Genomic DNA, 25,464 nt, shown 5'->3' on the forward strand with positions numbered 1-25,464 from the left:
AGCAACTGTAAACTTCATTGAGAATCAAAAAGTTACAAATGGGGAAAAAATCAAAAGATATTAAAAACGTTTCGAGAAAAGCAACGAGCAAACCCAACGCAAGTCACACGACAACCACATTCTCATTGGCGTGAACGGTTAAAATATTAAACACAAAGAACTTATTTTTAAGAAGCCATTTCACAAGCCAGGCAAACTCAAAAATATGACCAAACATCAAACCATGTCATTTTTCAAGTGCTGCTTTCGAACAAATTGCAAATGGGTCTCGATGCGGCATTTTCAAATAATTAGCCTTCACCAAGTGAAAATTTGATTAACTTATTTTGGGTAGTTTTCGTGTTCACAGGTCAACTAGTCAAAATAGCTCAAAGATGCTCAAAGGAAATAGGGTTAAACACAGGACATCATCAAAATATAGCATCATTGTTTTGTGCCGTTGCGTTGCAAAGTCAGCAGATTTGTCTGAATACATTGCATCGAACAGTTGAGGCTTGCGAGTTAAATTTCTATGCACACTTGGAAACATTTAATTGAATTGTAACAGGAACTGTCTATTGTTCTGATTCGCTGACCTTATCAAACAACGATAAAAACCCATGATGAAGCCATTAAAAAGATAAACCACACCTAAAATAGACTGACACTTTTGATTAGGCCACACCAGCCATTCGTAGTAATACTATAGTAAAACGATGAATGATAAGGGCTACATAACCGATTCGACGACTAAAGGCGGAGGTGGAGAAAATCCGAAGCGTGGTCCACTAGCTGCAGCCTACTATTCCGCGTGAGATATTTTATCTGCCTCGAAACAAAGACAAAATGATGTAAAGTGGGCTAATCAGAGCTTGAAAATTTTATTGAACACACATGACAAGATCTCATGCAGTGATACCAATTTACCGAAGTTTAAATAGGCCTACACAGGCCATGACAACGTGCAGCTTCAAATTTGACTGAAAGCCGATCTGTTAGTTGCTAAAATTGCTGGTAATCTTTGGGTGATTTTGAGTTACTTTTGTGCTACTGTTATTATCATACAAATAATGAACCAGATTTTGGCACTAGTGCTGGAAATCCCAAAAGCGTTTGGCAGCACTAGTAATAGGGAAAGATTTGTCATCTTTTTAGATAAAATTAGGAGTTTTGCAGTGATTTGAGATTCAATGATCACACTTTGGCAATTTGGATTCTCAAACTGTCATTTCAAAGAGATATAAAGTAAATTTAGCTTAGAGTTCAAAATCGAAATTACATCAATGAGAGCTCTAGTTTGCACGTTGTCAAAGCCGGTGCATATAGTCTATAGATTGCTATGGCTAAAACCTTCAAATTAAGTGAAGGTAACGTTTCACATCACGTGTTCAAGACAAAAACGGGTGAAACTTAAATATGTTTGTTAAAACCAAGAAACCTCAAAATAATTTCTAAACTAAACCAATTTTGTTTCATTTCACTTTCTTTGCCCTCAATACGTTTCGCTGAACAGAATTTATTTCTTATCGCTCTACAGCTCATCTGCACAAATCTCCAACCTTTCCACGCATTCCTTTCTGCGTTGCAATTGTATCAGTAGACCTACACGATTGTTATTGATTGCCATCAACATACTAAATGCAATTTAACATTTTACATGATCTTTACTTTAATTTAAACTTCCTGACCTAACTCGTGTTCTGAAAAGAATGGTTGAGTAGCTCATTGTCCTGCAAGGCCAACGTCGTTTGCAGCACTGCTAAGCAGAAATCGACTATCAGCTGCATCAAACCTTAAAATTTAATCCAAAATAAAAAAAAAGACGTAGTTAGAACAACAGGGTGATTGAAATCTACTAATGAAATGTTCTTACAAGACATTAATTAAGCTTCCAATTAAAACTTGACAAAGGCGATTAAAAGCCTAAAAATAAAACGCTAATCAAACTTATCATGAAACTCTGAACTACTGTAGAATATATCAAGAATGAAAACACTTTTCCTTTTCTCGATAGCCTTGTTCTGCAGAAATAGCAATTAGGCGAATGTTTTGAAACAATTTTAGGGCTTTTGGATAAAAATTGTAACCAATAAAAACTCCAAACTTTTTGATGCGTTTTTAGAAAAATTGTGTTTCTGTTTCACCGATTATTTACAAAGCTTTAACAAAACAATTTTGTGAAATACTGTTCTCGCTATACGTCCGCTTACAGTATGTAGAAGGCGTTACGACACTAAGTTTCGGCTATGCAGCTGCTACTCACGGCAATATCTCGATTCTCGGTCAAATTCCCAATTTTTATATTTAGATTAACCTATTTATGACCTAAGAAATTTCTTTATGAAGAACATATTTTTTCAATATGCACTGTACTCACTGGCCAAAAAAAGTTGCCGTCATTGAATTCATTCAACGTCTTGCAACGTTGAAACGATGTAAAAATGCAAACTGTAAACTTACTGGCTAAGATGAAGTCTATTTGGGCAAAAAAGTTTATAATAAATAATTCTATCTAGAAGCTGAAAATAAATGTAAGCCAGTCAATGACTGAGGCTACTAGCAACGTGCATTATACTGAATGCTCACTACCGATAAGTCAAAACATTTATTTCAATTGCCATCACATTTCCAATTAAAGGTGATGCTACTACAATAACACTATGATGAAAATTACATCGTATTTTGTGTGTTTTGCTAGACAAAATTTTACAATTCTTACATTCAAGCTGCTGTCAAACTAGTAAAAACTCTTGTAGTTTTATTGACTGTGCTTGGACTAAGCGGCAACATTGAGAAAACAAACAGAGCTTATCAACGTACTGTAAATCGATATTGTTTCTTTTTTGCGATTTTTATCTGAACTGGCTTTGACATGGCACAGATGTTTTCACAAATTGTTGTTTTATTTGGTCAGTAGGCTAACAAGCTAAGCAATGTACTTTCATTACGCTGAGAATACAAACATTGAGAAAAAGGCTTTTTCTATAAGACAAAACTAGTTGTATCTTTTTCAAACTTTTCTAAAGTTTTCTTTATATATAGGTTGCATCGTGTTTTATACAAAAAAAATACTTTGATAATTAATTGCCAAATATATACACTTCATATATTCAAAATAACCGGATCAATATTTTTTTTAAACCACATTTTAAGTTTTGTAAAAAGGTATTATCATACAACACACTTTTAAACCTTTGAAGCATTTACATAGGAAAAATTATCAATTTGAATTAATAAAGTCACCAATGGACTTCTTGTGGCTAAAAGTCAGCAGATTTAAATAGGCTGCATACTTTTCTATTCAATTGAGACAGAAGGGGAGAGTAACGAATTTCCTGTGATCTCACGCGCCAAAAGGTGCATAGAAACTCATCCTGTTTCCGTCTTTTCTTTATCAATCAATTGCCAGCATACATATCCATTGACCCCTTGAACTCTTTACGTCATTTTTACATAATTTTTTATTGAATCGACTGAATGCAATGAGGTGTGCAAGTAGGGGACCTGCAACACAAACAGACTTGTTTATGCTAGGCAGAAATACGTGCTGACATGCACATAATCCTGCACCCATCACACTAGTCCTTCCATTTTTGACTTGAATCCAACGTTATGGAAGGCCAGTGACGTAAGCAATGGCATCTTATGACCTGCGTCAGACCACTTTGCTATTCACAATTCATGTGTAAGAAGTTTCCATAGAAAATGATCATTTGGAATAAAAACTTTTCCAATAAACATTTCATTCTAGTGTATTTTTACTTTTTATTTTATAGACTGCAAATAAATGAAACCAAAACAGAACTTATATCTTACGATCAAGATGGCATTATTCACAATTAAATGAAACTTACATAAAAAAAATGTCATGATTTCAAATAATTATAAGTTCTTGGCTTGATTTCACATGGAATGATATAAACTTTCGAAAAGTAAAGACTTAGGCAGCAGCTAAGTAATACGTCAAATTGGATATGGAAATCAGACATAAGAAATAATCTAAAAATACATTCTTTCGAACAACAGTTGAAAGTGTTTTTACCTACCCTGCCAAAAGAGCAACATTTCACCAAAAAAAAGACTCTAAACCAGTGACCTGCCACCTCTCACTGATAAGATCAGAAGAAGAAGATTACAGCTCGCAGGTTATTGCTTTAGAAGTCAATAAGAAATAATTTCTAATGTCCTTCTTTGAGAACCATAGCATTAGTAAAAGGGGGTTGCAAGCAAAAACTTTTCCCCAAGTGCAGAAATACGAACTGTCATATTTGATGAAACTCAAGGGTGTTTGGAAGAACAACGCTACTGTAATGGTGTCCAGGTGAGCCCAAATAGATGACGCATCACGCAACACGTATATTTGTTGAGTCAAACAGACTTGCGTAACATTGCTTCATCTTTCTTTCTGAAGCCATTTACATTTATTGCTTGTTATTGAGATGGTATAAAGCAGCTGTTATAGTCGTCATTTTATTTACGTTGATTTTATGTAACTTGTGACCTGCCTCACTACATAATAACATTCAGCGTTTTCTGGTACAAGACGCTGGAATTGATTACCACCAACGCGTGTAATCAATTAAGCGTTCTGTACCACGTTCCTTAGTTGATTGTTTTGCGTTTTTTTCATACTATATATTGCGTTGCTTTGATACACTGAATCAGTAAGTACAAGAAGGAACCAGCTCAGTGGCCGAGTGGTTTCGCCTTCGGCTCTGGTGCTGGTAGATCTTAGATCGATTCCAGGTCGGGTCAAACCGAAGACTTTAAAAACGGTACCGATTGTGTTCTATCCTGCATAGCGCAGTGAGAGTGAGTCGGGTAATAATGTGATAACATCGTAAACCTGATATAAATTGAAAATGAGCCCTGTCGCTAAAAGACCTTAGCTGTTGTAGAGCGACAATAAATAAAACCATAACATTATTATTATTAGTAAGTACAAGAAGGAACCAGCTCAGTGGCCGAGTGGTTTCGCCTTCGGCTCTGGTGCTGGTAGATCTGAGATCGATTCCAGGTCGGGTCAAACTGAAGACTTTAAAAAACGGTACCGATTGTGTTCTATCCTGCATAGCGCAGTGAGAATGAGTCGGGTAATAATGTGATAACATCTTAAACCTGATACAAATTAAAAATGAGCCATGTCGCTAAAAGACCTTAGCTGTTGTAGAGCGACAATAAATAAAACCATAACATTATTATTATTATTAGTAAGTACAAGAGGTAAATGTTTTTCTCACTTGGTTGGCCACTATTATTATTGCTTATTTTATATTAAACGTCTGGAAATACAACAGCAGCGTTGTCCAAAATGTAGTCTGAGGGGTGCATGCGACCCGTGAGAACAATATGTGCGGCCCGTCTGGGATTTAGAATATACAAACTTGGGACGAATTTCAAGGAAAAATATTGTGAAAATTTTATTGCAACCTGCCACTACTCGCAAAAAAGCGAAATTCGGCATGTGCTTACAAAATGTTGGTCACATGTGCTTACAAAATGTTGGCCACAACAGGACAATAGCTTCAGCCTAATTCAAACAACATGTTTCTTGGCCCAAAACTGATTTTCTATTGCGACTGCAAGTACCATGTTTGTCTTTTCTGAATGCCATACAAACAACCCAGACAGTAAATCCGATGTCTTTACATTGATTTAACGTCTGCAGACGTTGAATCAAAAAGGTATTAAACTGTTTTTCAACGGGAAGCTATTGAACTGTCTTTTAACCATAAATTAGAATTGCTCTCTTTAATCTGCAGTAGAACAAAAGTTATTCGAATTTATTAATTAAATAATTTCGTGATTTTAAAGTGATTAAAACACCCAGTGAATGCCACACTTGCCATGGTGAAAGTTACAGAACGAAGAGAACAATTCATCCTTTGTTTTTCATTTTGAAATCTGAATATGAAGAGCTTAGTTCTAAAAGTACCTAAGCCACATTTTGCAAAAATCGAGTTGACTATTGCTAAGACATGCTTGCAGTCGCGTAAGTCCACCCGAGCAAAGTTGCAACAAAAGAGCAACCTGTCGCACAGGCACTCAGTCACTTTTTCTAGCGCCAAGTTTGCTCCGTTGGACCTACGCGACTGCAAGCGTTTTTTAGCAATAGTCAACTCGATTTTCGCAAATGTGACTTAGGTACTTTTAGAACTAAGCTCTTCATATGTAATTTTCAAAATTAGAAAAAAAAAACGCATCACTTAATGGAAAAAATGGACAAATTACAAGTAATCTACTCAGTAGCTAGCATTATGATTGGTCAAAAGCAAAATATTCCGAATGTAACTGGAAGCAAAAATAAAACTTTTAACGGAAAACATTTTTGTGGTTCAGGGGTGAGCAATTAATTTTTCTCAGTACGACTTTGGAAAGTTTACACTTACCTTTCAATTTAATAACTTAATAATGATATTTAGAAAAGACTTTGTTGTGGGTTGTGCTTGCGCAAGTAGTCAATAAGATTAATGTAACATCTCAAACGTTCAACAAGTCCTAAAAGAATGAGATGAAAATTAAAGCGAGTCTTGGCTCCGATAATAGTCTCAACATTAAAATTTTCCGTGAGAAGTTAGAAGATTTTCCAATTTAAAGTGTGTGTATGAATCTTTACGCTTAAGCCGTAGGTCACTAACTGTCCACTACCGTTCTAGTTGATCACCAGAGATTGGCATTCGCTACTTTAGAAGTAGCGTGCTACCAGCTACCGCTGCTTCTCCCGCTACTTTTCTCTTTACTTAAATTGACACAGGAAGCACTTTGTGACGTCAAAATGATCTTGAAAACGAATGACATCATTCGTTTACTCTGCGACTTCAATGTCGTCATAGAAAACTAAACACGAACAATTTAAACTGTGAGTGGCTGAGTCTTGCCCGCTTTAGCATCAGCACGTCTTTTCCAACTGAAAAAAATCTCTCCACCAACGGCACTGGAAGGAATGGGGCTTTGTATTTAATAAAGCGACGTTAGAAACTGGCACTAGGAAAGCTCAAGGACTTGTTCTGTTTGAAATAAAGCCTCCACATTGACTTTTTTCCGTACCGTCGTTTCATGCGATGGCACCGACACACAATGCGATGACACCAGCACACCAAAAAAGCTTCATCCTCCTAGTCGTGACTAGTGTTGGTGTCACTCTTGTCGGTATTCACGTGGCTTGATGTTTCCCGCAATAGTGAAATGATTTCCACATTAATTTTTTCACGTATTATTTCCATGAACATCTCCAAAACCGAGTCATTTTTTAACTTTAAAATGGAAGTAATATATAGCGGGAGTGCCACTGGAAGAACTGTAGCGCCTAAAGTAGCGCCGCTACCCCAACAGAAATGTAGCGGCGCTACAAAAGTAGAGCGCTACCGCCCACCTCTGTTGATCACAATAAATTTATGGTTAGCATGCGGTTTGCACTAAAATATTTGATTGATTATTGTGATGCGTCAAATACGAAAACAAGTTTTTTTTACACGCAGCACTTTTCATTGAGGCCAATTAGCAGTTGGGTGTTCCTTTGTCTCAAAGGTGCTCAAATATTTATTTTTCATTCATTGAATCAATAACGAAATAAGTGGTTACTTCAATATAAGCGGCTGCTTGTCCTTCAATAACTCGTGCGCTCGGTTTCTAGTGTAAACAGGCAAAGATTAGGTATAAATTGAAAAAGTTGTTTTGATCTACAGTGTTTAGTCAACTGTGCACTGAAGGATATAACAGCGTTAAAGATTAAAAAAACAGCATGAATGCAGAAAAAACTACAACACTTTTTTGGATATCATTGCTTTGCTTGGCAGGAATATGTTTCGTAAGTGCTATCTCTTTTGTATCATTTGATAAAAACACTTTTAAGGACATAATTTATTAACTTCAAGTAGTCTAATCTGTTTATTGTGTCTTGAGTAAAATAAACGTTTCGGCCTTTTGCTTTGCACAATTTTTAAGAACAAATCCGGATCGAAAATTCTCGAACTGCTTATAAAATGCATAAATGATGCAAAATCTTTAAGTTACATTATAAAACAATTCGAAAACAGCTTAGTTAGAATTAAACATCATGTTTAATTAGCAATGTTTTGATTTGAACGCCCGGTAATTTTATTGGTTCCGGGATCAAATAAACCTATCAACGCCCTTTGGACGTATGTTTTAGTTGCCTTACCACAGAAATCTTTTCATGTAGGTTATTTGTATAAGACTGCACATCAAATGTGTTCATTGTGACGTATAATATTCTGGATTATTTCAGACTCATCCAGCAAACTTGTCTGAATCCGAAGAAGATCCGGCGACAAGGTAAAAGTCCAAATTAAATTTGAATTAGCAAATACAGCTTCAGAAACGTGACAATTGAATTAAAAACTTTTGAACAATTGATGCAAAAGTGCAACCAATCTGAAAACTTGCATTAGTTTTGCAGACCTTTAGTTGTTTATCAAATTAAAGATCGCCTACCGATAGTTCAATTGATAAATATTGTCCAGCAAACAAACTACAAGATCCAGACAACAACGACGACCTTATGTTGGGTGTGCGTTTGACCATTGTAGCAAAGGCAAAGTGCTTTGAAGACATGCTTGCTATTTAGTGCCACCTAGTGGATGGAATAGTTTGCGGATCATAAACTTTAAACCCTTAAATGTCTGATGTTAACTTGAGGCAACGTACCACATTTTGTTTAGCTGCGTATTTTCAAAACGAATAAAGTTGCATTCGTCTATTTTTGCATCTAAGCAACATACTATACCTACATGTCCGGTGGATCACATAAATTAAGAATTTTGTCGTTTTTTTTTTTTTTTAATTTAAATACATTTGTTTTCCCTCTGTGGCTTTTGAACCAGCTTAGGTAGGTCAGAATTCTCAGGAATATCAACAAAAATTAACAGTTTTCAATCACTTTTTTTTGCTTCGTAATTTTTTAATGAATTAAGTTGGACAAATGTTGTAGAAAAATCTGTCGTAATAAAAAAAATATTAATTTTTTGAATAACAAATGCAAAAATTTGTTGGTTAATTAAATGCAAAATTAGGCATTAGCTTGATTTTTTATTTATTATTTTTCTATTTGTTACGCTTTTATATTTTGTATTGATAGAGTTTTCAAGATAATTTTATTGCAGTTACTGTATGAGTTAACAACACAATTAAGTAATCTTTGGAAACAAAGTCAGTCAAAAATCAGAAGAGGCTGTGTTACCTAATGGGAAAGTTTGTCTACAATTTGATAACATTTGGGAAAATGTGAAAGTCGTTGAGGATAAACTTTTAATTAAGGAATTTTTATTTGTTTAGTGATATTGCGTTCATTCCACAAACACTCCACTTGTGTGTAAGCTCTCAATGGTTGACATTCAAGATCAAGGAACTGTGCAGCCCAATAGGGTTCCAAATATTAGCTTGCCAAGTAGAGCTGTAGGACTCACGAAAAAAAGAATGGGAGCTCCAAAATTTTTGAGATAAAACACAAATTTTAGTTTACGTTAGACTTTGGTGATGGGTCTCAAAAGATTTTTTAACTTTTTTAATAGAAGTAACTTCCATTTTACAATAGGTTAATATGTTTGTGCTGCAGTGACAAATGTTACATTGAGGTGACAAACCTGAAAATATTATTATGAATATTGATATTCTCCATTTTTATATGATGAGTTTCATACTGCGATATTGGTGTAGTAATTAACCAATAAAAAATCAAAAAAATCCGTACTTTAAGGGTTATGTGGCCAAGTTTCAATTGAAAACTAGTGAAAAAAGTTAAATCTTTAAGAGGCCAAGTTAAATCCCAGTAAGAAAAAGTAGCCTGCAGGATTTTTGTTCGGTGGTGCAGTTTTCTTGTAAGCTTACCTTTTTATTTCCGAGGCACAAGTAGCCGTTTTACCCAACTTGCATTGCACGAGTAGTGCTGGGTAGCTCCTAATGCGTCTATTAACGAACAGTATGCGGATCTTCTTTCTCATGGAAACAAAACTTATATAGGCCTACAATGCTGTTAGAAATTTTAGAAAGCAAACGTTATCAAAGTATAGCTTCTTGCTACAAATTTGATGCAAGTAATGAAGGGTACTAGTGGGCCTTAGTTTTCCATCTGGTTTGCAAGATGAGTAGCCTACCGTAGTTTAACTGTGGGATGCATTGTAGCCTACGCTTTTTTGATTTGCAGCATACCTGAAAAAACGTTTCAGATTTTTCTGGTTAGAAGTAGATTACAGTGGTGTTGCTGCTGTCGCACTCAGAGGTGGATTCAGCAAGTAGTTATGTTTTGGAGGGAAGGGCGAGTTTAATAAAATGCATGATGTGTAAATCTACATTGATCTGACCTTACAAAAACACCATGAAAGTTGATTTTCTGTGTTTTAAGTGGGGGGAAGGCGATCACCCCAATGGCCCAAGTGAATCCGCTGCTGTTTGCACTACAGTTAACTGGGCGTAGTTTTTACTTTACTTTATTGCAGTGAAATACCAGAATTTGATGGGATGAGCGCCTTGCAAGCCATATGGGAAAAGTCAAATAGTTCCAATTACTTTTCTCTCATTCCTGATGGCGTAAACGTGTACAGTGAACACGATGATGCAAGTGATTCAAACAGGTGTGCAGATGTCAGCGAAGCGTGCTCTTCTTCGGCGGAATGCTGTGAATACCCAAAATCCGTTTGCATGTAAGTAAAACTTTACTAAATTTTTTACCATAGATTACAGGGTTCGGTGTGAACGTGATTACCTTGGTTCGTGTTTTTGCTTGGTATTCAAAGGCCCTGTATTCAATAGACTAACTTTGCATGTAAGAAAGGAATTATTGTACTGTTTACTACATGGGTGGGTGCGAGGGCGGATTAGCCCACCGGAACTCGGGAACTTTTCCGGCAGGACGGTTAAACTTTTTAATGTGGGCCGGTTGGATTTTGGGATGTATGCTATTCGGGCTATCACTGTCTTTCACTGTGTAGGAAGAAAAAAATGTGTTGAAGTTTACTCCTGTGGCTATTTGTTTTAACTCTTACCAAAGCATGATTTTTAATTTAAACAGCTCACAAAAAATGAATCAAATGTCTAGTAAGCTACATTTAGGATATAATAATCATTTTTCAATAATTGTTCATTTTTATTTTGAAGCATATGTGACGTTGGACAGGGCTTCTCAATTATGGGTCACAAACCCAAATGGAGTCGCAAATCATAGTTTTAGGATTGCCAAATAAATTAAAGAATGGGCCAAAAATAGGTAGCTTACCCCGCAAACTGTCCACCAAGGGGTCGCATAAAAGATTATTTTTTGAAATGGGGTCGCACAACCAAAACGTTTGACAAGTTGGGACAAACTTAACTCTAAATTCTGCGAAGTGAAAAATAAGCGAAGGTAGTGTGTCGAACGTGATATGCTAACACGAATTTCGAATGACATGATCATTGATGAACTAGCAAGATTGAATACTGAAATGCGAAGACAGTAGTGTTGCAATACATGTATCATAATTTTGTTAATTTTGCATAAGATATTCTCTTGCAAACTACTTTTTTAATGGTTCCTGAAATGATAATTGTAACTTTGAGAAAAATGCGCCACTTTCGTTTCTATATTCCCGGACCGGTTCGATTTACTGATCCGCTCCTATAGATGAATGTAGGCGAAACCAACTTCATTCTCTTCTTTTTTCTTGGTTAACCAAAAGTCCTGCTGCACTCAATGAGCCTCGTGAAATGAAAAGGTAAAGCTTCGCCTTCGTTATGAGGCAGCAGTTCACTTATCTGTTATTGTTTGTTGCGCTGGAGGTAGGCTAACTAAGGTAAAAGAACACGTTTCGTAGGTAAAACAACACGTTTGGTAAGGTAAAACAACACATCAAAGAGTCAGTGACCTAATTGTTTACACGGTGCATATTTCAATTTTCAGATTGTTCCAAACGGACTCGGAATGGACCACCCTCTGCTCACCTAGGTGGCTCTATCGGTATCTTCAATCAAAGATCCAAAATTAAGTCTTCTTGCATGAACTCAGCTGGAAAATTTAGGTTATTATTTGCTTCATATGGCGATAAGTGCTTTGTGTGCGCCTAAATGTAACAATTCAGCTCAAATGTGTATTTTGTTCTATGCGGTAATATATTGTATCACTTTTATAAATAGATAAGTGAAAGGACACTAGACTCAGTGTTCTAAAACCGCTGAAGGTCGAGACATGCGATAGGCAGAGAAAAAGAATTTCAATGTAAACCAACATGGTTCTGTTCATTCATCCCTGAATTCTGACAAAAATTTGATGGGAGTAGCCTACCACCAGGGCCGTGTGAGCATCTTCTTAAGCTCCCCTTCCCGAAATCTACTAATGGCCTCCTATGTTTTGTGATGGCTCTTAAAAATAGGACAAGAAAGCGTTAGGTTATGGCCGCAAACTCCTTCACTGAATAAAAAAAATCACATCCATCATTTCAGCAAAGAGTAAACAACAGTAAGATTTGTTTAGAAAACAATAGAAAATATGCCGACAACTCAGTAGCGGATCTGGAAAAAGTTGGAGAAGGACCAGAGTTAAAGCAAAATTTAAAAGAAAAATGAACAATGCAAAACTTTACTTCCAAAAAAGTTAAGGCGGATAAGGGTGTGTGGGGTAGCACCCCGAAACGTTTGACAAATATGATATTGTTTTGGTCACTTTTTAATCATTTTTGGTGCAATAATGCTTTTTTTTTTATCAATATACACAGTACACACTTTGTATGTAACCACTCAGAGAGCAAATCAGTCGATTTAACGTTTTCAACGTCTGCAGACGTTGAATAAATGTAAAAAACGACTGATTTGATGACTGGACACAGGTCGTTTTGTTTGTACCCAAATTTATAAAAGTAAAATGGGATTTGGGTAGAAGATTTTGTTTAGAGTCGAATTAGTTTACTATTTAAAAAAACTTGGCTTTTTTTAGTAGCATCAGCATGTCTGCATCTTTTCTCATTGCTGAGCGTTTCCAAGTAGCTTAAGTCCTCTCCCTAAATCTCCTAATGATTAACTTAGAAGCCGTTGAAAAATGCACCAGTCTTTTCAAACTGTAATACCAAAATAATAAATATTGCAACATTACGTGCGGCATAAAACTGGGCTATAGGCAACTTCATTGGAATAGATCCGAAAAAAGGAATGACATTTTCTTCAAAACGTTTGAAAAAAATTGGCCTGGTGAACCTGCTTGCGTGTGAAAATAAACACCTGGAAATTCTCGCGCAACCAGAGAGCAAGAACTGATCAAAATGAATCGTCCTAATTCAAACGGCAACGTTTTGCTTGGCAAATAAAACATACCGGTAAGCGTTCTCGCCTTTTGCTAATACTACAGTAACCCTTTTGTTAGAAACTTAAACATCTAATTTCCACACCGGCTGTTCAAACAATTTTTCAACAAGGAGAAATTGTCGATAGGCTGAAGAATAAATATTTTACAGGCTGCAACATTTATGCGAGTTAAACAGCATGAATGTCTAGTAACAGCTACGAATGTCTAGACTCTAGTTACTAACCTCTATGATGCAATTTTGGTAAAGAGGTTATTTTCTTTGAACCAACCACGATCATGTCTAATCCAGTGGTTCTCAACCTTTTACTGATTGCGTACCACCGGTAGTCTCAGAAAGACTCGATTTGCTCACATGCACTTATTATTACAAAACACCACATAGGCTACGAATTTATTAAAAACACAATTTATTGCGAGAGCTGCAACTGTTTTTTCTCTACACGCTACTCCGTGCGAGGTGTAACCTCATTTAAAGCGCATTGGAAATCAAGTCCCGGCTTTTCGTTTTCATTGCCATCATGACTGAAATCTCCTCCTCACACTTAACGGTTTAACAATGTATGTGCAACGTTTTGTATTAGGAAAATAATGCATCGGTTCCGTTCTGAGTAATCTCAGATGATCTGCAAGTTCTTCTCCAGCAATAGTAATGCGATAAACGCTATTCAGCCAATAAACGCGCTAACCACTCGGCCACTGCTGCCAACATTAGTCGGCAGCAGTGGCCGAGTGGTTAGCGCGTTGGGCTGGCAGTCGAGAGCCTGCATGTTCGACTCCAGCCACCCTCACTTGCTGTTGTTTCTCTGGGCAAGAAACTTTACGATAATTGCCTCTACCCAGTGATCGATTTCGAGTAGCCTAATGGGTAGTACCAAATTTAAGTCATAAGTAGAGTAGACAACCGGAAACAGACGCATTGCAGTCGGCTGCAGCGTGGGTCAGGTGTACGTCGGAAGGCGTACACCGATGCATAGCGCTCAAGTCCCCTTTCCCGCAATGCAGGATAAAGATAATAAAACAAAACAAACAAACAAATACATTAGGGAAGAAGAGAAACCCTTGCCGATTTATTTTGGCTAACTCAACAGTAATTTGTTGCAATTCTTGATCTGACTTTAAAATATTGAGCACAGCAGAAAACTACTATCGTACCGCTTGGAAAGCTCCCGCGTACCACTGGTCTAACCTCTATGAAATGCAAAACGTTTTCGTTCCTTGAAAAAAAAAAAAAAAAAAACATATTAAAAATCGTAAGATGCTTAACATTGCGCAAAGAAACAAATTGGCATTTCAACGACTTTTTGCGTCAAAATTTCTGTTGAACATGACTTACGCAAGATCGATTTACTTGGGGAGGAAGACAAGCACCTTCACGTGGTCCCCCCCGTCAGTAACATACGAAACATAAATGAAACGTATGCAAAACGAAGCTTGTCAAACAAGAGCTAACGAGACTGTTCAGCGCAGGGTGGATAGGGGAATGCCCTTTTCAGGGCACGGCAGTGCTCGCACTGTCGAAAAGTACCGACGACCCACCGTACTGCAGCTGAACACCGAGGGCATCACGGCCAGCAAGCTCAGCATCATCGAGCACCTGGCCACCAAGCCCTCATCATCCTCCTCCAGGAGACCCACTGCACATCTGTGGATAAGTTGGTACTAACCAACTTCACACTCGCAGGCGCAACCTGCAGCAGGAAACACGGCCTCGCCACGTTTGTCCATGACCGGATGAGCTGGTCCTTGGTTGACCAATCCCAAGCTCAATCGGAGATCGAGTGGCTTTGTGTAGATGTAGCAGGCTACAACATCGTCAATGTCTACAAGCCCCCACCCTTCGCGGATAACATCAACAGCCATCCCAGTGTTCCCCCACCCCAGCCTCTACGCTGGCGACTTTAACTGCCACCACACTGACTGGGGCTACAACTCGATCAACAACGACGGAGAAAGTCTGGCCGCTTGGGCAACCAACAACAACCTCACCCTCTTATACGATCCTAAGCGCGCAGCGAGCTTCCTCTCCGGTCGTTGGAACACTGGCACGAACCCAGACCTGGCTTTCGCAAGTGATAACCCCGATGATCGCCAGCCGGACAGACGTGTGCTAGAGAAGTTCCCAAGGTCTCAACATCGACCCTCGCTTATCACGTCCCACTTGCTCGCCACACCTATTCCGAGCAAGCCTGTCAAGCGATGGAACTTCAGAAAGGCCGATTGGGAACACTACAGCTTCCTCACAAACGAAGCTACGCAGTACCTCCCATCCCCACACACCATCAAAGTGGACGAAGCCTACCATGACTTCTGTGATGCAATCATATCTGCGGCAAAAGATTCCATCCCGCGAGGTCGACGAAAAAGCTACATACCTTGCTGGGATGTGGAGTGCGACAGGCTCTACCGCGACTTCCTCCGTTCCCCCCAGGGCACCGCCACCTCCAACTCAGCAACAGCCCTGCTGGCAAGATTGGATTCAAAGAGGAAGGAGCGCTGGACAGAAGCCATCGACTTCACGCACTCCAGCCGCACAGTATGGAGTACACTCAACAACCTCACTGGCAGATCACGTGCCCCTCATCGCCAATGCCCCATTTCAGCAAATGCCATCGCCTCACAACTTGTGAAAAATGGAGTGCACAGAACGAGAGAGCGTGAATCAGACAAGTCCGTCCTCAAGGAAATGACGGACCTCTGGAAGGTCCCAACACCTGTCGAGGGAAACATCTCTGGTGAGTTTACCCCAGAGGAATTTGCCTCCGCCCTCCAGCACCTAAAGCCAGGCAAATCCCCGGGCCTTGACCACCTATGCCCGGAACTAATACTCCAAGCTGCCCCCACTATGAGGTCCTGGTTAAAAGACTTCCTTTCCTGCTGCTTGCGTCACCTGCGCATCCCAAGAATCTGGAGAAGAGCCCTAGTGGTTGCAGTCCCAAAGCCGAAGAAGCCCCCAGGGGATCCGAAGAGCTACCGTCCCATCTCTCTGCTCTGTATCCCCTTCAAGATACTCGAGAGACTTATCTACGCCCATGTCGAACCGATAATAGACCCTCAGCAACAAGCCGGCTTTCGCCACGGAAGATCAACCGTAGACCAGGTCACTCTGATGACCCAAGACATCGAGGACTGCTTCTCGGCAAAAAAGAAGGCTGGCGCCGTGTTTGTCGATCTCACGGCTGCCTACGATACTGTATGGCACAGCGGCCTTACCTGCAAACTACTCCGTCTCCTTCCTGACAGGCACATGGTCCATATGATTATGGAACTTGTGCAAAACCGCAGCTTTACCCTTTCCACCGGTAGCGGCCGACGAAGTAGACTACGTCGACTCAGGAACGGCGTCCCACAGGGCTCTGTCTTGGGCCCCCTCCTCTTTAACACTTACATCGATGACCTGCCTGACACCATCTCCAGAAAGTATGCTTACGCAGACGACCTGGCAACTATATTGACATATCTCCAGAAATGGAAGCTACAGCTCAGCAAGGCAAAGACAGTGTCGGCGGCCTTCCATCTAAAAAACAAGGAAGCAAAACGTGAGATCAACATTACCACCGATGACGAACGCCTGCCATACTGCGCCGAACCCACTTACCTCGGCGTAACCCTGGACAGGTCACTCACGTACCGACGACACCTGGAGTCACTGCGCAAAAAACTATCTGCGCGCGTTGCACTTTTGAGGCGGCTGGGGAGCTGGCGCGAAAACCCTTCGCACAGCTACCTTGGCCCTCGTCCATTCTACCGCCGAGTACTGCGCACCAGTGTGGTGCCGCAGCTCTCACGCCGCCACATTGACACCGCCATCAACGACGCATTACGCACTGTGACTGGATGCCTGCGTCCCACTCCAACGGAATGCCTTCCCATCCTTGCAGACATCCAACCTGCTGAGCTTCGCCGTAAAGGAGCCATGATTTCCCTTGCTCGTCGCGCACTGGACCCCGACCACCTCCTCCACAGTACATTCCAGCGCCTACCTGGAGAACAGCAGCGACTGAAATCAAGACGCCCATTTGCGCCCGCCGCACGACAGCTTCTGAACAACGTTAAAGATCTTGGAATAAGTGCGGCACACTGGACGAACTACACATGGAACACGGAGTGGCAAAACAACACCTCCCGACTGCGTGATTTCCTACCCGACGTCGATCCCCACCCTCCGGGAATGTCCCTCGCAAGACTTGCGTGGGTCCGGCTTAACCGCCTACGAACCGGCGTCGGTCGCTTGCGTTCAGACATGTGCAGATGGGGCCTGGATCCCTCACCGGGATGCGAGTGTGGTGCCACAGATCAAACAGTAGACCATGTCGTCCATGACTGCCCAATCCATCAACCACCACATGGAACGCTTGGACTGAAGGCCCTGGATGATGAGACTGTCGAGTGGCTGATGACCTCATGCCCTAACATATAGTCCGGAAGAAAGCTCATACGACGAAGATTTACTTGTGAAACAAGGCCAACCTCATTACCACATGAAAAGTATAAAGTGATTGAAACAATTTTGTATCGCGTGCAGTTCGTGCTAAGCCTTTCCTGAGAAAAGAAAAGCAAAAAATGCGTCATATGACGAGTGGGCTGGCCCAAAACGTAAAAATGACAGAGCGACAAACGATATTCGAAGCTACATGTGAGGCCTCTAGCAGTGGTTTAACTTCGTAATCAAGAAAATCAAGCGGGATACTTTTATGTTGTTTAATTCAGGCCAGTCTTTGATAAACCAACTACGCAGTAGGCACGCAACAGCCACCACAAAACAGTGATAATAAGGCAATGACTCAGCTAAACTTAAAGAAAGCGGCACTTTGTAGGTATCCCAGTCAGCAGATTATGTCCATTTTTACAATGATTCAAATTTCAAAGTCTATAGGTAAATTGATGCAAAAAGGACTGACTTGCTGGGTATAAGCCACACAACTTTCTAGCAGTCGCAATAGTGGCTATACCCAGACAGCATATCCATCATTTTTACATTGATTCAACGTCTGCAGACGTAAAAATGTAATGTAAAAATGATGGATTTTGCTGTCTGGGATTTCAACTACAGTTTAATACATCATCTATAACGGACTACCACTGGTTGAAACAGCAAAAGGTTGTCCACATAGTGCGCAGAATAATGATTGAAAAGGTATTTTTAATTCAGTGAGAAAGTCGAAGTTGAAAACTGCATTCACAATCAACATAAATCCGAAAATGTAGAACGAAATATGGTCTTGAAAAGAGACGTGAAAGAATTGAATTTCATGCTCAAATTTCGTATAGAACCTGCATTGTTAATCGGTCAGTCTAAAGAGCCATCTTTCAACTGTAAACAAAAATAGCAACATTACTGTTTCAGTAACGCAGATATAGAGAAAAATACATTTTTGAAAATGTCACTGTAAAAACTGCAAAAAAAAAATTAAGCAAGAGCTAGATTTTAAAACGAAATATGTGTATGTGTACCTGATTGAATTAATAAACACGAAACTAGAAGTTTCGTAAGTTTACTAGGCGTTGGTCAAACAAGGATTAATATCAATCACGCTATAAAAAAAAGACATAAACTGATTTGAAAGCAACAGCAGCGTAATAAGTATGCAAACAATCGGCCTTTTTTGCATTTTTTTAATGTCGGCAGACGTGGAATCAATGTTAAAAACCCTAATATTTTGGTCGAGTACATGCAAGCAAAACTGAATAATGCCGCTGGATTACAACGTTGAAACAACGTATAAATAATCGCAGAAAACTAATAAAAGTTATACAACAAACATATAAAACAAAGTAACTTCAATGGGTTCAACATATCTTATTTTTATCACACAAAGAAAACGCAAAATGATTAAAATAAACTTCCACATGAAAGCATTTTCATTGTGTGATAAAAATAAAATAGGTTAAACCCATTGAAGTTACTTTGTTTGTATGTCTGTTTTATAACAAAGCGAACTCTCTACCAAAGCTTTGTTAATAAAAGTTAGCCTACTATTGTGTAAATAGAGCATCAGACTGATGCTGCAGTATTTGTCAAGATTTCAAAGACGGCAGCCCCAGACGTTGCATCAATGCAACAAAACGTTGATTTGCTGGGTGGAGGATGACCGAGTGATGAAAGCACCGAAAGTTCGACACCGACTGCAAGCACGTGGTAGTGGCTTGATTAGTTAGATTATGTCTGGGGAAAGAAATTAAAATTACTTGCCGTTCCTTCAACTAAGGGCCACACACAGGCTTTCAAGAGGCCAAAGCATACTTTGAACTTGTTGAGCATTACTGAAGAAAATAAATTGCTTGGACAGGTCGAAGACTTGAAATTTGCAAAGGAATGTGAATTTTTCATCCTAACCACGTCAGCCATGACCTCCAAGTACAAAAATAGAAAGCATACGAAAAGGTCTGCAGTATGCTTTGGCAACCTGGACAAAAGTGCACGTTCACAAGGAAACAGCATGAATATTATTTGTCGAAAAAACTGACGAGAAAGTTTGCAACAAGAGTACTGACTACTGTAGATCTCTAACAACTGAAAAGCTGTTGAACTACAGACATTAAAGTACTGGCCCTTCAAGGTCAATATTTCAAGGCAGTGCAAAACCTAATGAGGTCTAATCTTTGCAAAGTTATTTTAAACGTGGAAATCCAACAGGTATACAACAAATAATACTCCAGTGGCTTTTGAAGAAAAACAACCACCGTTGATTAGAACACGAAAAAAGGTCTTCAAGGAGTCTATGAACTCCATTCAAAGAACCATCGCTCTAAAATCATCAACCGGTCATGTACCTTAACAGAGATGATTTAATGTGTCTCAACTGGTAAGGTTGCATTTTTTACATCGTTTTAACAGCATTAAACGTTAAAGCGATGTAAAAGCGGCAAGTTATGTTGAGTGAAGTGTTACGTTTCATCACAGCACGTGTGCGTTTGTATGTAAAAAAGGCTGCTGTGAATGTGAGAAAAATGACTACAGCGTCAAAGCAACAACAACTATTGGAATAGCGTTGCAGGTCCCCAGACAGCAAATCATTCGTTTTTTTACATTGATACAACGTCTGCAGACGTTAAATTTGTCACTTGACGAATTTTGCTTTCTGGGAAATTGCACGTGAGCATCCAACCATTGCATATTTTCACCTCTAGAAAAGGCGTTGCTTAAAAGTAACAAATACAAGGTAATTGAGCGATGAGAGTGTTTTTGTTACCCGGTTACCCCTAGAGTTGGGGTATGGTTTTAGTAGCACACCAATGCACGAAAAAGTGAAGCATAAAAAATTCGTTATTTTGATTCAACTAATTCCTCGCTTTGAAGTATTTAATCTAAAATTATATAAACAGCTGTACAGTGTACATGCAAAAGTATGTCATTTCATTACGATCAAGATGAAGTCTTTCTCGGCAGTCGAGTGCAGCCAGAATTGATAGCGATAAACACGAGTTTCGCCTATGAGGCTAGACTCGTCAGTATCGCACCACCAATTCATGCCACAAAGCCCTCGATCGCTGCTTTCCCCAGTCAAATGATTTCTTGCTGTCGTGAAAAAAAGAACCAGACCAGCAAGCGCCAACAAAATACATTATGTAGAAAAAAACGTTCTTCATGGCAGTCACTACAAGGCTGAGAAATCACTAGAAAAGCGAGCATTGCGTTTCGTTAGCCATACTGCTGAACCCAGCTTCATGGGGGAAATACGTGTCCATCGCTGTCAATTCTTGTTACGCTCCACTGCCGAGGAATAATTGTTGATTAGAAAAGTCTTAATGGCTAGCGTGGAGGCTACACCGGTAGGGTTATCAAAACGAAATTCTCGCTTGTAATAAATTATGAGAAATCAGCCTTGTGCTGACGTCAGGTAGATCGCTTCTTCTACACAATATAAAGTCCTTAAAAAAAACAATATTCTTACTTCAACTGTCAACAATTCCACTATTTAACACCAAGTCCGTTCATAGGGTTGGACACACTGAATACTAGAGAAAGCATAAAACATACTGCAGTCAAATTGATGTAAAATCTAAACTATTGTTTCCAGACCCACCGCAATCGCAGCAAAAAATCAAATCATTTACTTTCTCTACTGCAGTACGTAGCCTGCTAAGTGACTACGTTTCACGATTGTCTTAAAAAATTCGAATGAATTAAACCGGAAGCGGATATAGCATCACCCAGGCCAACTGTTTTCACTGGGTGACGGCACACTAAGACAGGACACAAGTAAACAAAAATATTATCGTCTTGCCACCCTATGACCGGCTCTTCCGGATTGAATTGTGTTGTTGGCAGGTTCGAGTTTGTGGCAGAAAGTTCGATTTGATTTGAGATTCTCAGTTCAAATTTATCGGGTCGCAAAGCAGGGTCATCTTCACAAGCTTGACTGGCAGCTGTTCTAGTACCAGCTAGAACAGACGTGTGCTGGTTTTGCCACGTGTCTTGCCCGACTGTTAAAGCGATGTGATAGGTAAGAGTGTGGAAGTGGACCCGGGTGACACGCGAATTCGGAAGGGAAGAAAAAGTCCGCAGCATCCACTTCGTGATATCAGCTGCTTGCGGAATAGGAGGAGGACCATTGAGATTGGTTTGGGAGCAATGGGGTCCGCTTCCTGCTTGACAAACAAGCCATAGCTCTTGCTCGTTCAATCCAATTGAATCAGCTAGAGGAAAAATCTGTACAGAAAACAAATCAATTGATGACCAAAAGTTAACATCATGCCACGTCAAAATTGCATCCCAGTCCATGAGCCCATGAAGGATTAAGCCAAAGCTGAAAAAGAGCTTCAATGCCATACATCGAAACGCAATTTCTGAAAGATTTCGATCACAGTTTCACCACCAAAAATGCTAAAAATAATTTAAGAACAGTCGATGATATATTTAACTGTCACCCTTTTCATTAATTCTTCCATGCATGCCTTATTCGCCATGCTAGCTAGCTCCACGTGAATAGGAACGTTTTTGGAAAGAGGTCGTATTAACTCAGCTATCTCAGATATTCTCCTTCTCCAAAACGTCTCCTCGTTTGCCTCTAACAGGTGAAACCCTGCATGATGAGAATAAATGTTAAAATAAAAAATACAGCAGCAACAGCAAATATTGTAACATTACGTCTTTCTAAATTAATAAAAAAAAACTGAATGTTTTACCTGACAACACTACCAAGTCTGGCTTGAAATCTTTCAAGCTTGCAATAAATTCTTCCATTGCTACCATTTTGGAATTGCTTTCATCGTGTGAGAATATAAATCGACTAGCAATTGGAGAAGAATGGCCGTCCCATCTAAAGGAAACAAAAAACTTGTTGCAATGCTTTTAAAGTTGGTGTGCGTTCAGTATGGCAAAATAAACAGACAACTTGCCACTACACAATCACAATGCGCAAGCATAACAAAGTCTTCTATTGCAAAAGGTAATTGTCTGTCAAGTACATTGTTATTGTAAGAATTTGACAACCCACCTTTCGTTTTTAGAATATTCTAAAATCATGTGGTATTCGTCATCCCTGGTGTGTGATTGAGCTATCTTCATTTTTGGGTTTAAAAGTGGCTTTAAAACCGGGCCAATCGGACAGCCAATCAACACTTTGCCAGTGTTAGACACTAGTGAAGCAAATTTTTCTGCCATCAGTGCAGCATTTCCACCGATAAAATACTACAAAATATCATTAAGGGTTTATGGTATTGTGGTACAACCACTTTTTTATTGCCAGTTCAGCAGTCATACAACATTCACATTTTACAAGTTTAAAGGGCGGGGAAACCCAAATTAACTTTGCGAGTTTTTTGTTTCAGCGTGATGTCATTGTGTACAACATGCGTTTTAGCAATAAAAAAATCCAAATTTTGTTGCCTTCGTCTCGCTAAGGCCGCTTTTGTTTGATACCCGTTTGCGAGGTCTCGTTGCGCATCAAGCTGTGATGCTGTTCGCTGTGACGTCACAAGGTACATATAGTTGTGGCCAAAAGTTTAAGACCAGACTTGATTTATGACAATTTTTGCATTACTTCAAAATACTGCATCAGATATAAGATGATGCAACTGAAACAATATATGATGCAGTATTTTGAAGTAATGCAAAAATCGTCTTAAATCAAGTCTGGTCTTAAACTTTTGGCTACAACTATTTGTACCTTGTGACGTCACAGCGAACAGCATCACAGCTTGATGCGCGCGAGACCTCGCAAACGGGTATCAAACAAAAGCGGCCTTAGCGAGACGAGGGCTACAAAATTTGGATTTTTTTTTGCTAAAACGCATGTTGTACACAATGACATCACGCTGAAACAAAAAACTCGCAAAAAATTAATTAGGGTTTCCCCGCCCTTTAAGGTTATTCGGCAGCCAATTGTAGCAAGAATTGACAGTGGTAAACACAGGTGTTTCAATGCCTGGGCAATGAAAATGCACACTTTTGAGATCACTATTATAACTGATGAAAAGTTCGTTATAATTTATTTTAATTTGCAACTTCTATGAAAGCAATGCAATTTAGACAGTAGAAGAACCATTAATCACTTTCAGTCTTATGTATTGCATTATTTTTTTTATAAGACAAAGACCTGTATGATACCTGACGTTCTGGTACAGTAGTAGCAACTTTTAAGATATGCTGGAATTCTTCGTAAGATTCCATGTATCTTTCGCCACCTGCTCCCTTCTCATGAAAAAAACCAAACGTTTCTTGCAGATCGTTGAGGTTTTTCAAGCTGCTGTGATCAATATGCTTTTGGGTAGAAGAATTTGACTTGGGGTCCAACCGAGACAGCAATGTTGTTCCTTGTATTATCAAGTCCACATTGCCATTTACCCTGAAAAAGCAGTAAACTAAACAAAGGCGTAGAATGTAGATCAAATTACAATGTAAAGTTTTGATACCATATGTACATCAGGAGTCACCAAACTTCGACTTGTTGGTCGATCCAGCCAGCAAGGTTGGTCCATACAACTCACAGTACTGCGCAAAGAAAGTGATACAGCACTGAATTCATAAGATGCTAGCCTATCAAAAAGTTAACGGTATGTAGAGTGTTTAAGTCCTTAACTTTCCACTTCTCGTCTTGATTCTCTATTACAAGTTTTTGCAAATAGCTATTTCTAAAAAACTAAGTACAGTATGTGTGACTTTGGCAGTTTGTGATGAAATATATAATGATTTTTTTTTTCTACAACCATTCGTCTACAAAGACAGAATGTGTCAATTGTTACTTACAGCTGAATTAATCACACAAAATGATTATCTGGTGCATGACAGGCATGTCTGACCCTCAGTGAAAGATCTTTATGTAGATGAAAGTTCCAGTAACTCCAGGAAAACAAAACGACGTGGCTGTTGTATCTACGGCAATAGTATATATTGCCCGATAAAGAATTTTACCCTAATTTGATAAAAGTTTAAAGTCGTTGAAAACAAAAACTTCTGATTTGAGATATGTTGATCTCCTTGGCAGAGAAAAACCCTTACTTTCACCCTGGCAACACCTGTCACAATATCTCACAACCATGGCAACTAAGTTTCGTAATTATAGACACTTCAAAAACAAAAAGCTCCACAGTCAACACCATTTCAACATAAGTGAAAAATTCCATCAATCAACGGTGGCAATTAAGTCTGCTACAATGATACATAATTTAAAATACACTATAGGCAAATTGTATGAATGGTGTCATTTTTTGAATTTTGTTTCTTGCCACCCAAAAACAAATGACTGACAAAGGAATACAGCTATAAGAACACAATTAGAAACTTGCAGATATATCCTGCAAGAAATGGTCCAAGTTGAGAAGCTTTCTGTGTTCTACTCTATTCACAGCTTCATTTATCAAGGTACACATTATAAAAAAAAGAAAGCACAAAAATGCTACTTTGTTGCAACAGGCACATTACAAAATGAATGAAAGTTCAAAACAATATAAAATAGGCAACAAGGCAGTAAATAAAGCGTAACAAATAGTACACAGCTTGCTGCATAGTAAACATTTGTAGCAAAAAGTTTTTTTTATATGTGATAGGCTTTAACATACCGATGAAACATGTGTTATTAATACATGTTAACTTACCCAACAGCAATATTTTGAAAATCACCTTGCTTCATATCTTTATCCCAAGAGTTGGCAACAACACCTTCAATAGAAAGTTCTGCTCTTCCAAGCGAGATTAAATAGTGCATAAAAGCAGAAGGATTCCAAGAAAGCAGTGTCATCAATATTGCGATTGCTACAAC

General features: G+C 39.1%; 2 protein-coding genes across 2 annotated transcripts; one reads left to right on the forward strand and one right to left on the reverse strand.

The window, feature by feature from the left end:
* The first annotated feature begins 7,617 nt into the window (after window positions 1-7,617).
* On the forward strand, window positions 7,618-12,110 carry LOC145782628 (uncharacterized). The gene is made up of 4 exons (XM_082594442.1): window positions 7,618-7,786; window positions 8,228-8,274; window positions 10,434-10,637; window positions 11,870-12,110. Exons 1-4 carry the CDS (start codon window positions 7,721-7,723, stop codon window positions 11,952-11,954), a joined length of 402 nt encoding a protein of 133 aa, XP_082450568.1. The 5' UTR covers window positions 7,618-7,720; the 3' UTR covers window positions 11,955-12,110.
* Window positions 12,111-17,688: 5,578 nt separating this feature from the next.
* LOC145781968 (ADP-dependent glucokinase-like) lies at window positions 17,689-25,391 on the reverse strand. The gene is made up of 6 exons (XM_082593682.1): window positions 25,301-25,391; window positions 23,814-24,051; window positions 22,702-22,895; window positions 22,391-22,524; window positions 22,133-22,287; window positions 17,689-21,914 (listed from the first exon to the last, which is right to left on the reverse strand). The coding sequence occupies exons 1-6, from the start codon at window positions 25,333-25,335 to the stop codon at window positions 21,360-21,362; spliced, it is 1,311 nt and encodes a 436-aa protein (XP_082449808.1). The 5' UTR covers window positions 25,336-25,391; the 3' UTR covers window positions 17,689-21,359.
* Window positions 25,392-25,464: the final 73 nt, after the last annotated feature.

Source organism: Aplidium turbinatum, chromosome 13 (assembly GCF_918807975.1).
Source record: "Aplidium turbinatum chromosome 13, kaAplTurb1.1, whole genome shotgun sequence".
Taxonomy (NCBI): domain Eukaryota; kingdom Metazoa; phylum Chordata; class Ascidiacea; order Aplousobranchia; family Polyclinidae; genus Aplidium; species Aplidium turbinatum.

Bases quoted from the DNA above. Each gene is read 5' to 3' on its own strand.
- LOC145781968 (XM_082593682.1), bottom strand. From the start codon at position 25,335: ATGAAGCAAGGTGATTTTCAAAATATTGCTGTTGG. The intron at 24,052-25,300 runs GTAAGTTAACAT...CTGCTTTTTCAG, and splicing joins TTTCAAAATATTGCTGTTGG to GGTAAATGGCAATGTGGACT. The intron at 22,525-22,701 runs GTGGGTTGTCAA...TGTTTCCTTTAG, and splicing joins GAATATTCTAAAAACGAAAG to ATGGGACGGCCATTCTTCTC.
- LOC145782628 (XM_082594442.1), top strand. From the start codon at position 7,721: ATGAATGCAGAAAAAACTACAACACTTTTTTGGATATCATTGCTTTGC. The intron at 7,787-8,227 runs GTAAGTGCTATC...GGATTATTTCAG, and splicing joins GCTTGGCAGGAATATGTTTC to ACTCATCCAGCAAACTTGTC. The intron at 8,275-10,433 runs GTAAAAGTCCAA...ACTTTATTGCAG, and splicing joins GAAGAAGATCCGGCGACAAG to TGAAATACCAGAATTTGATG.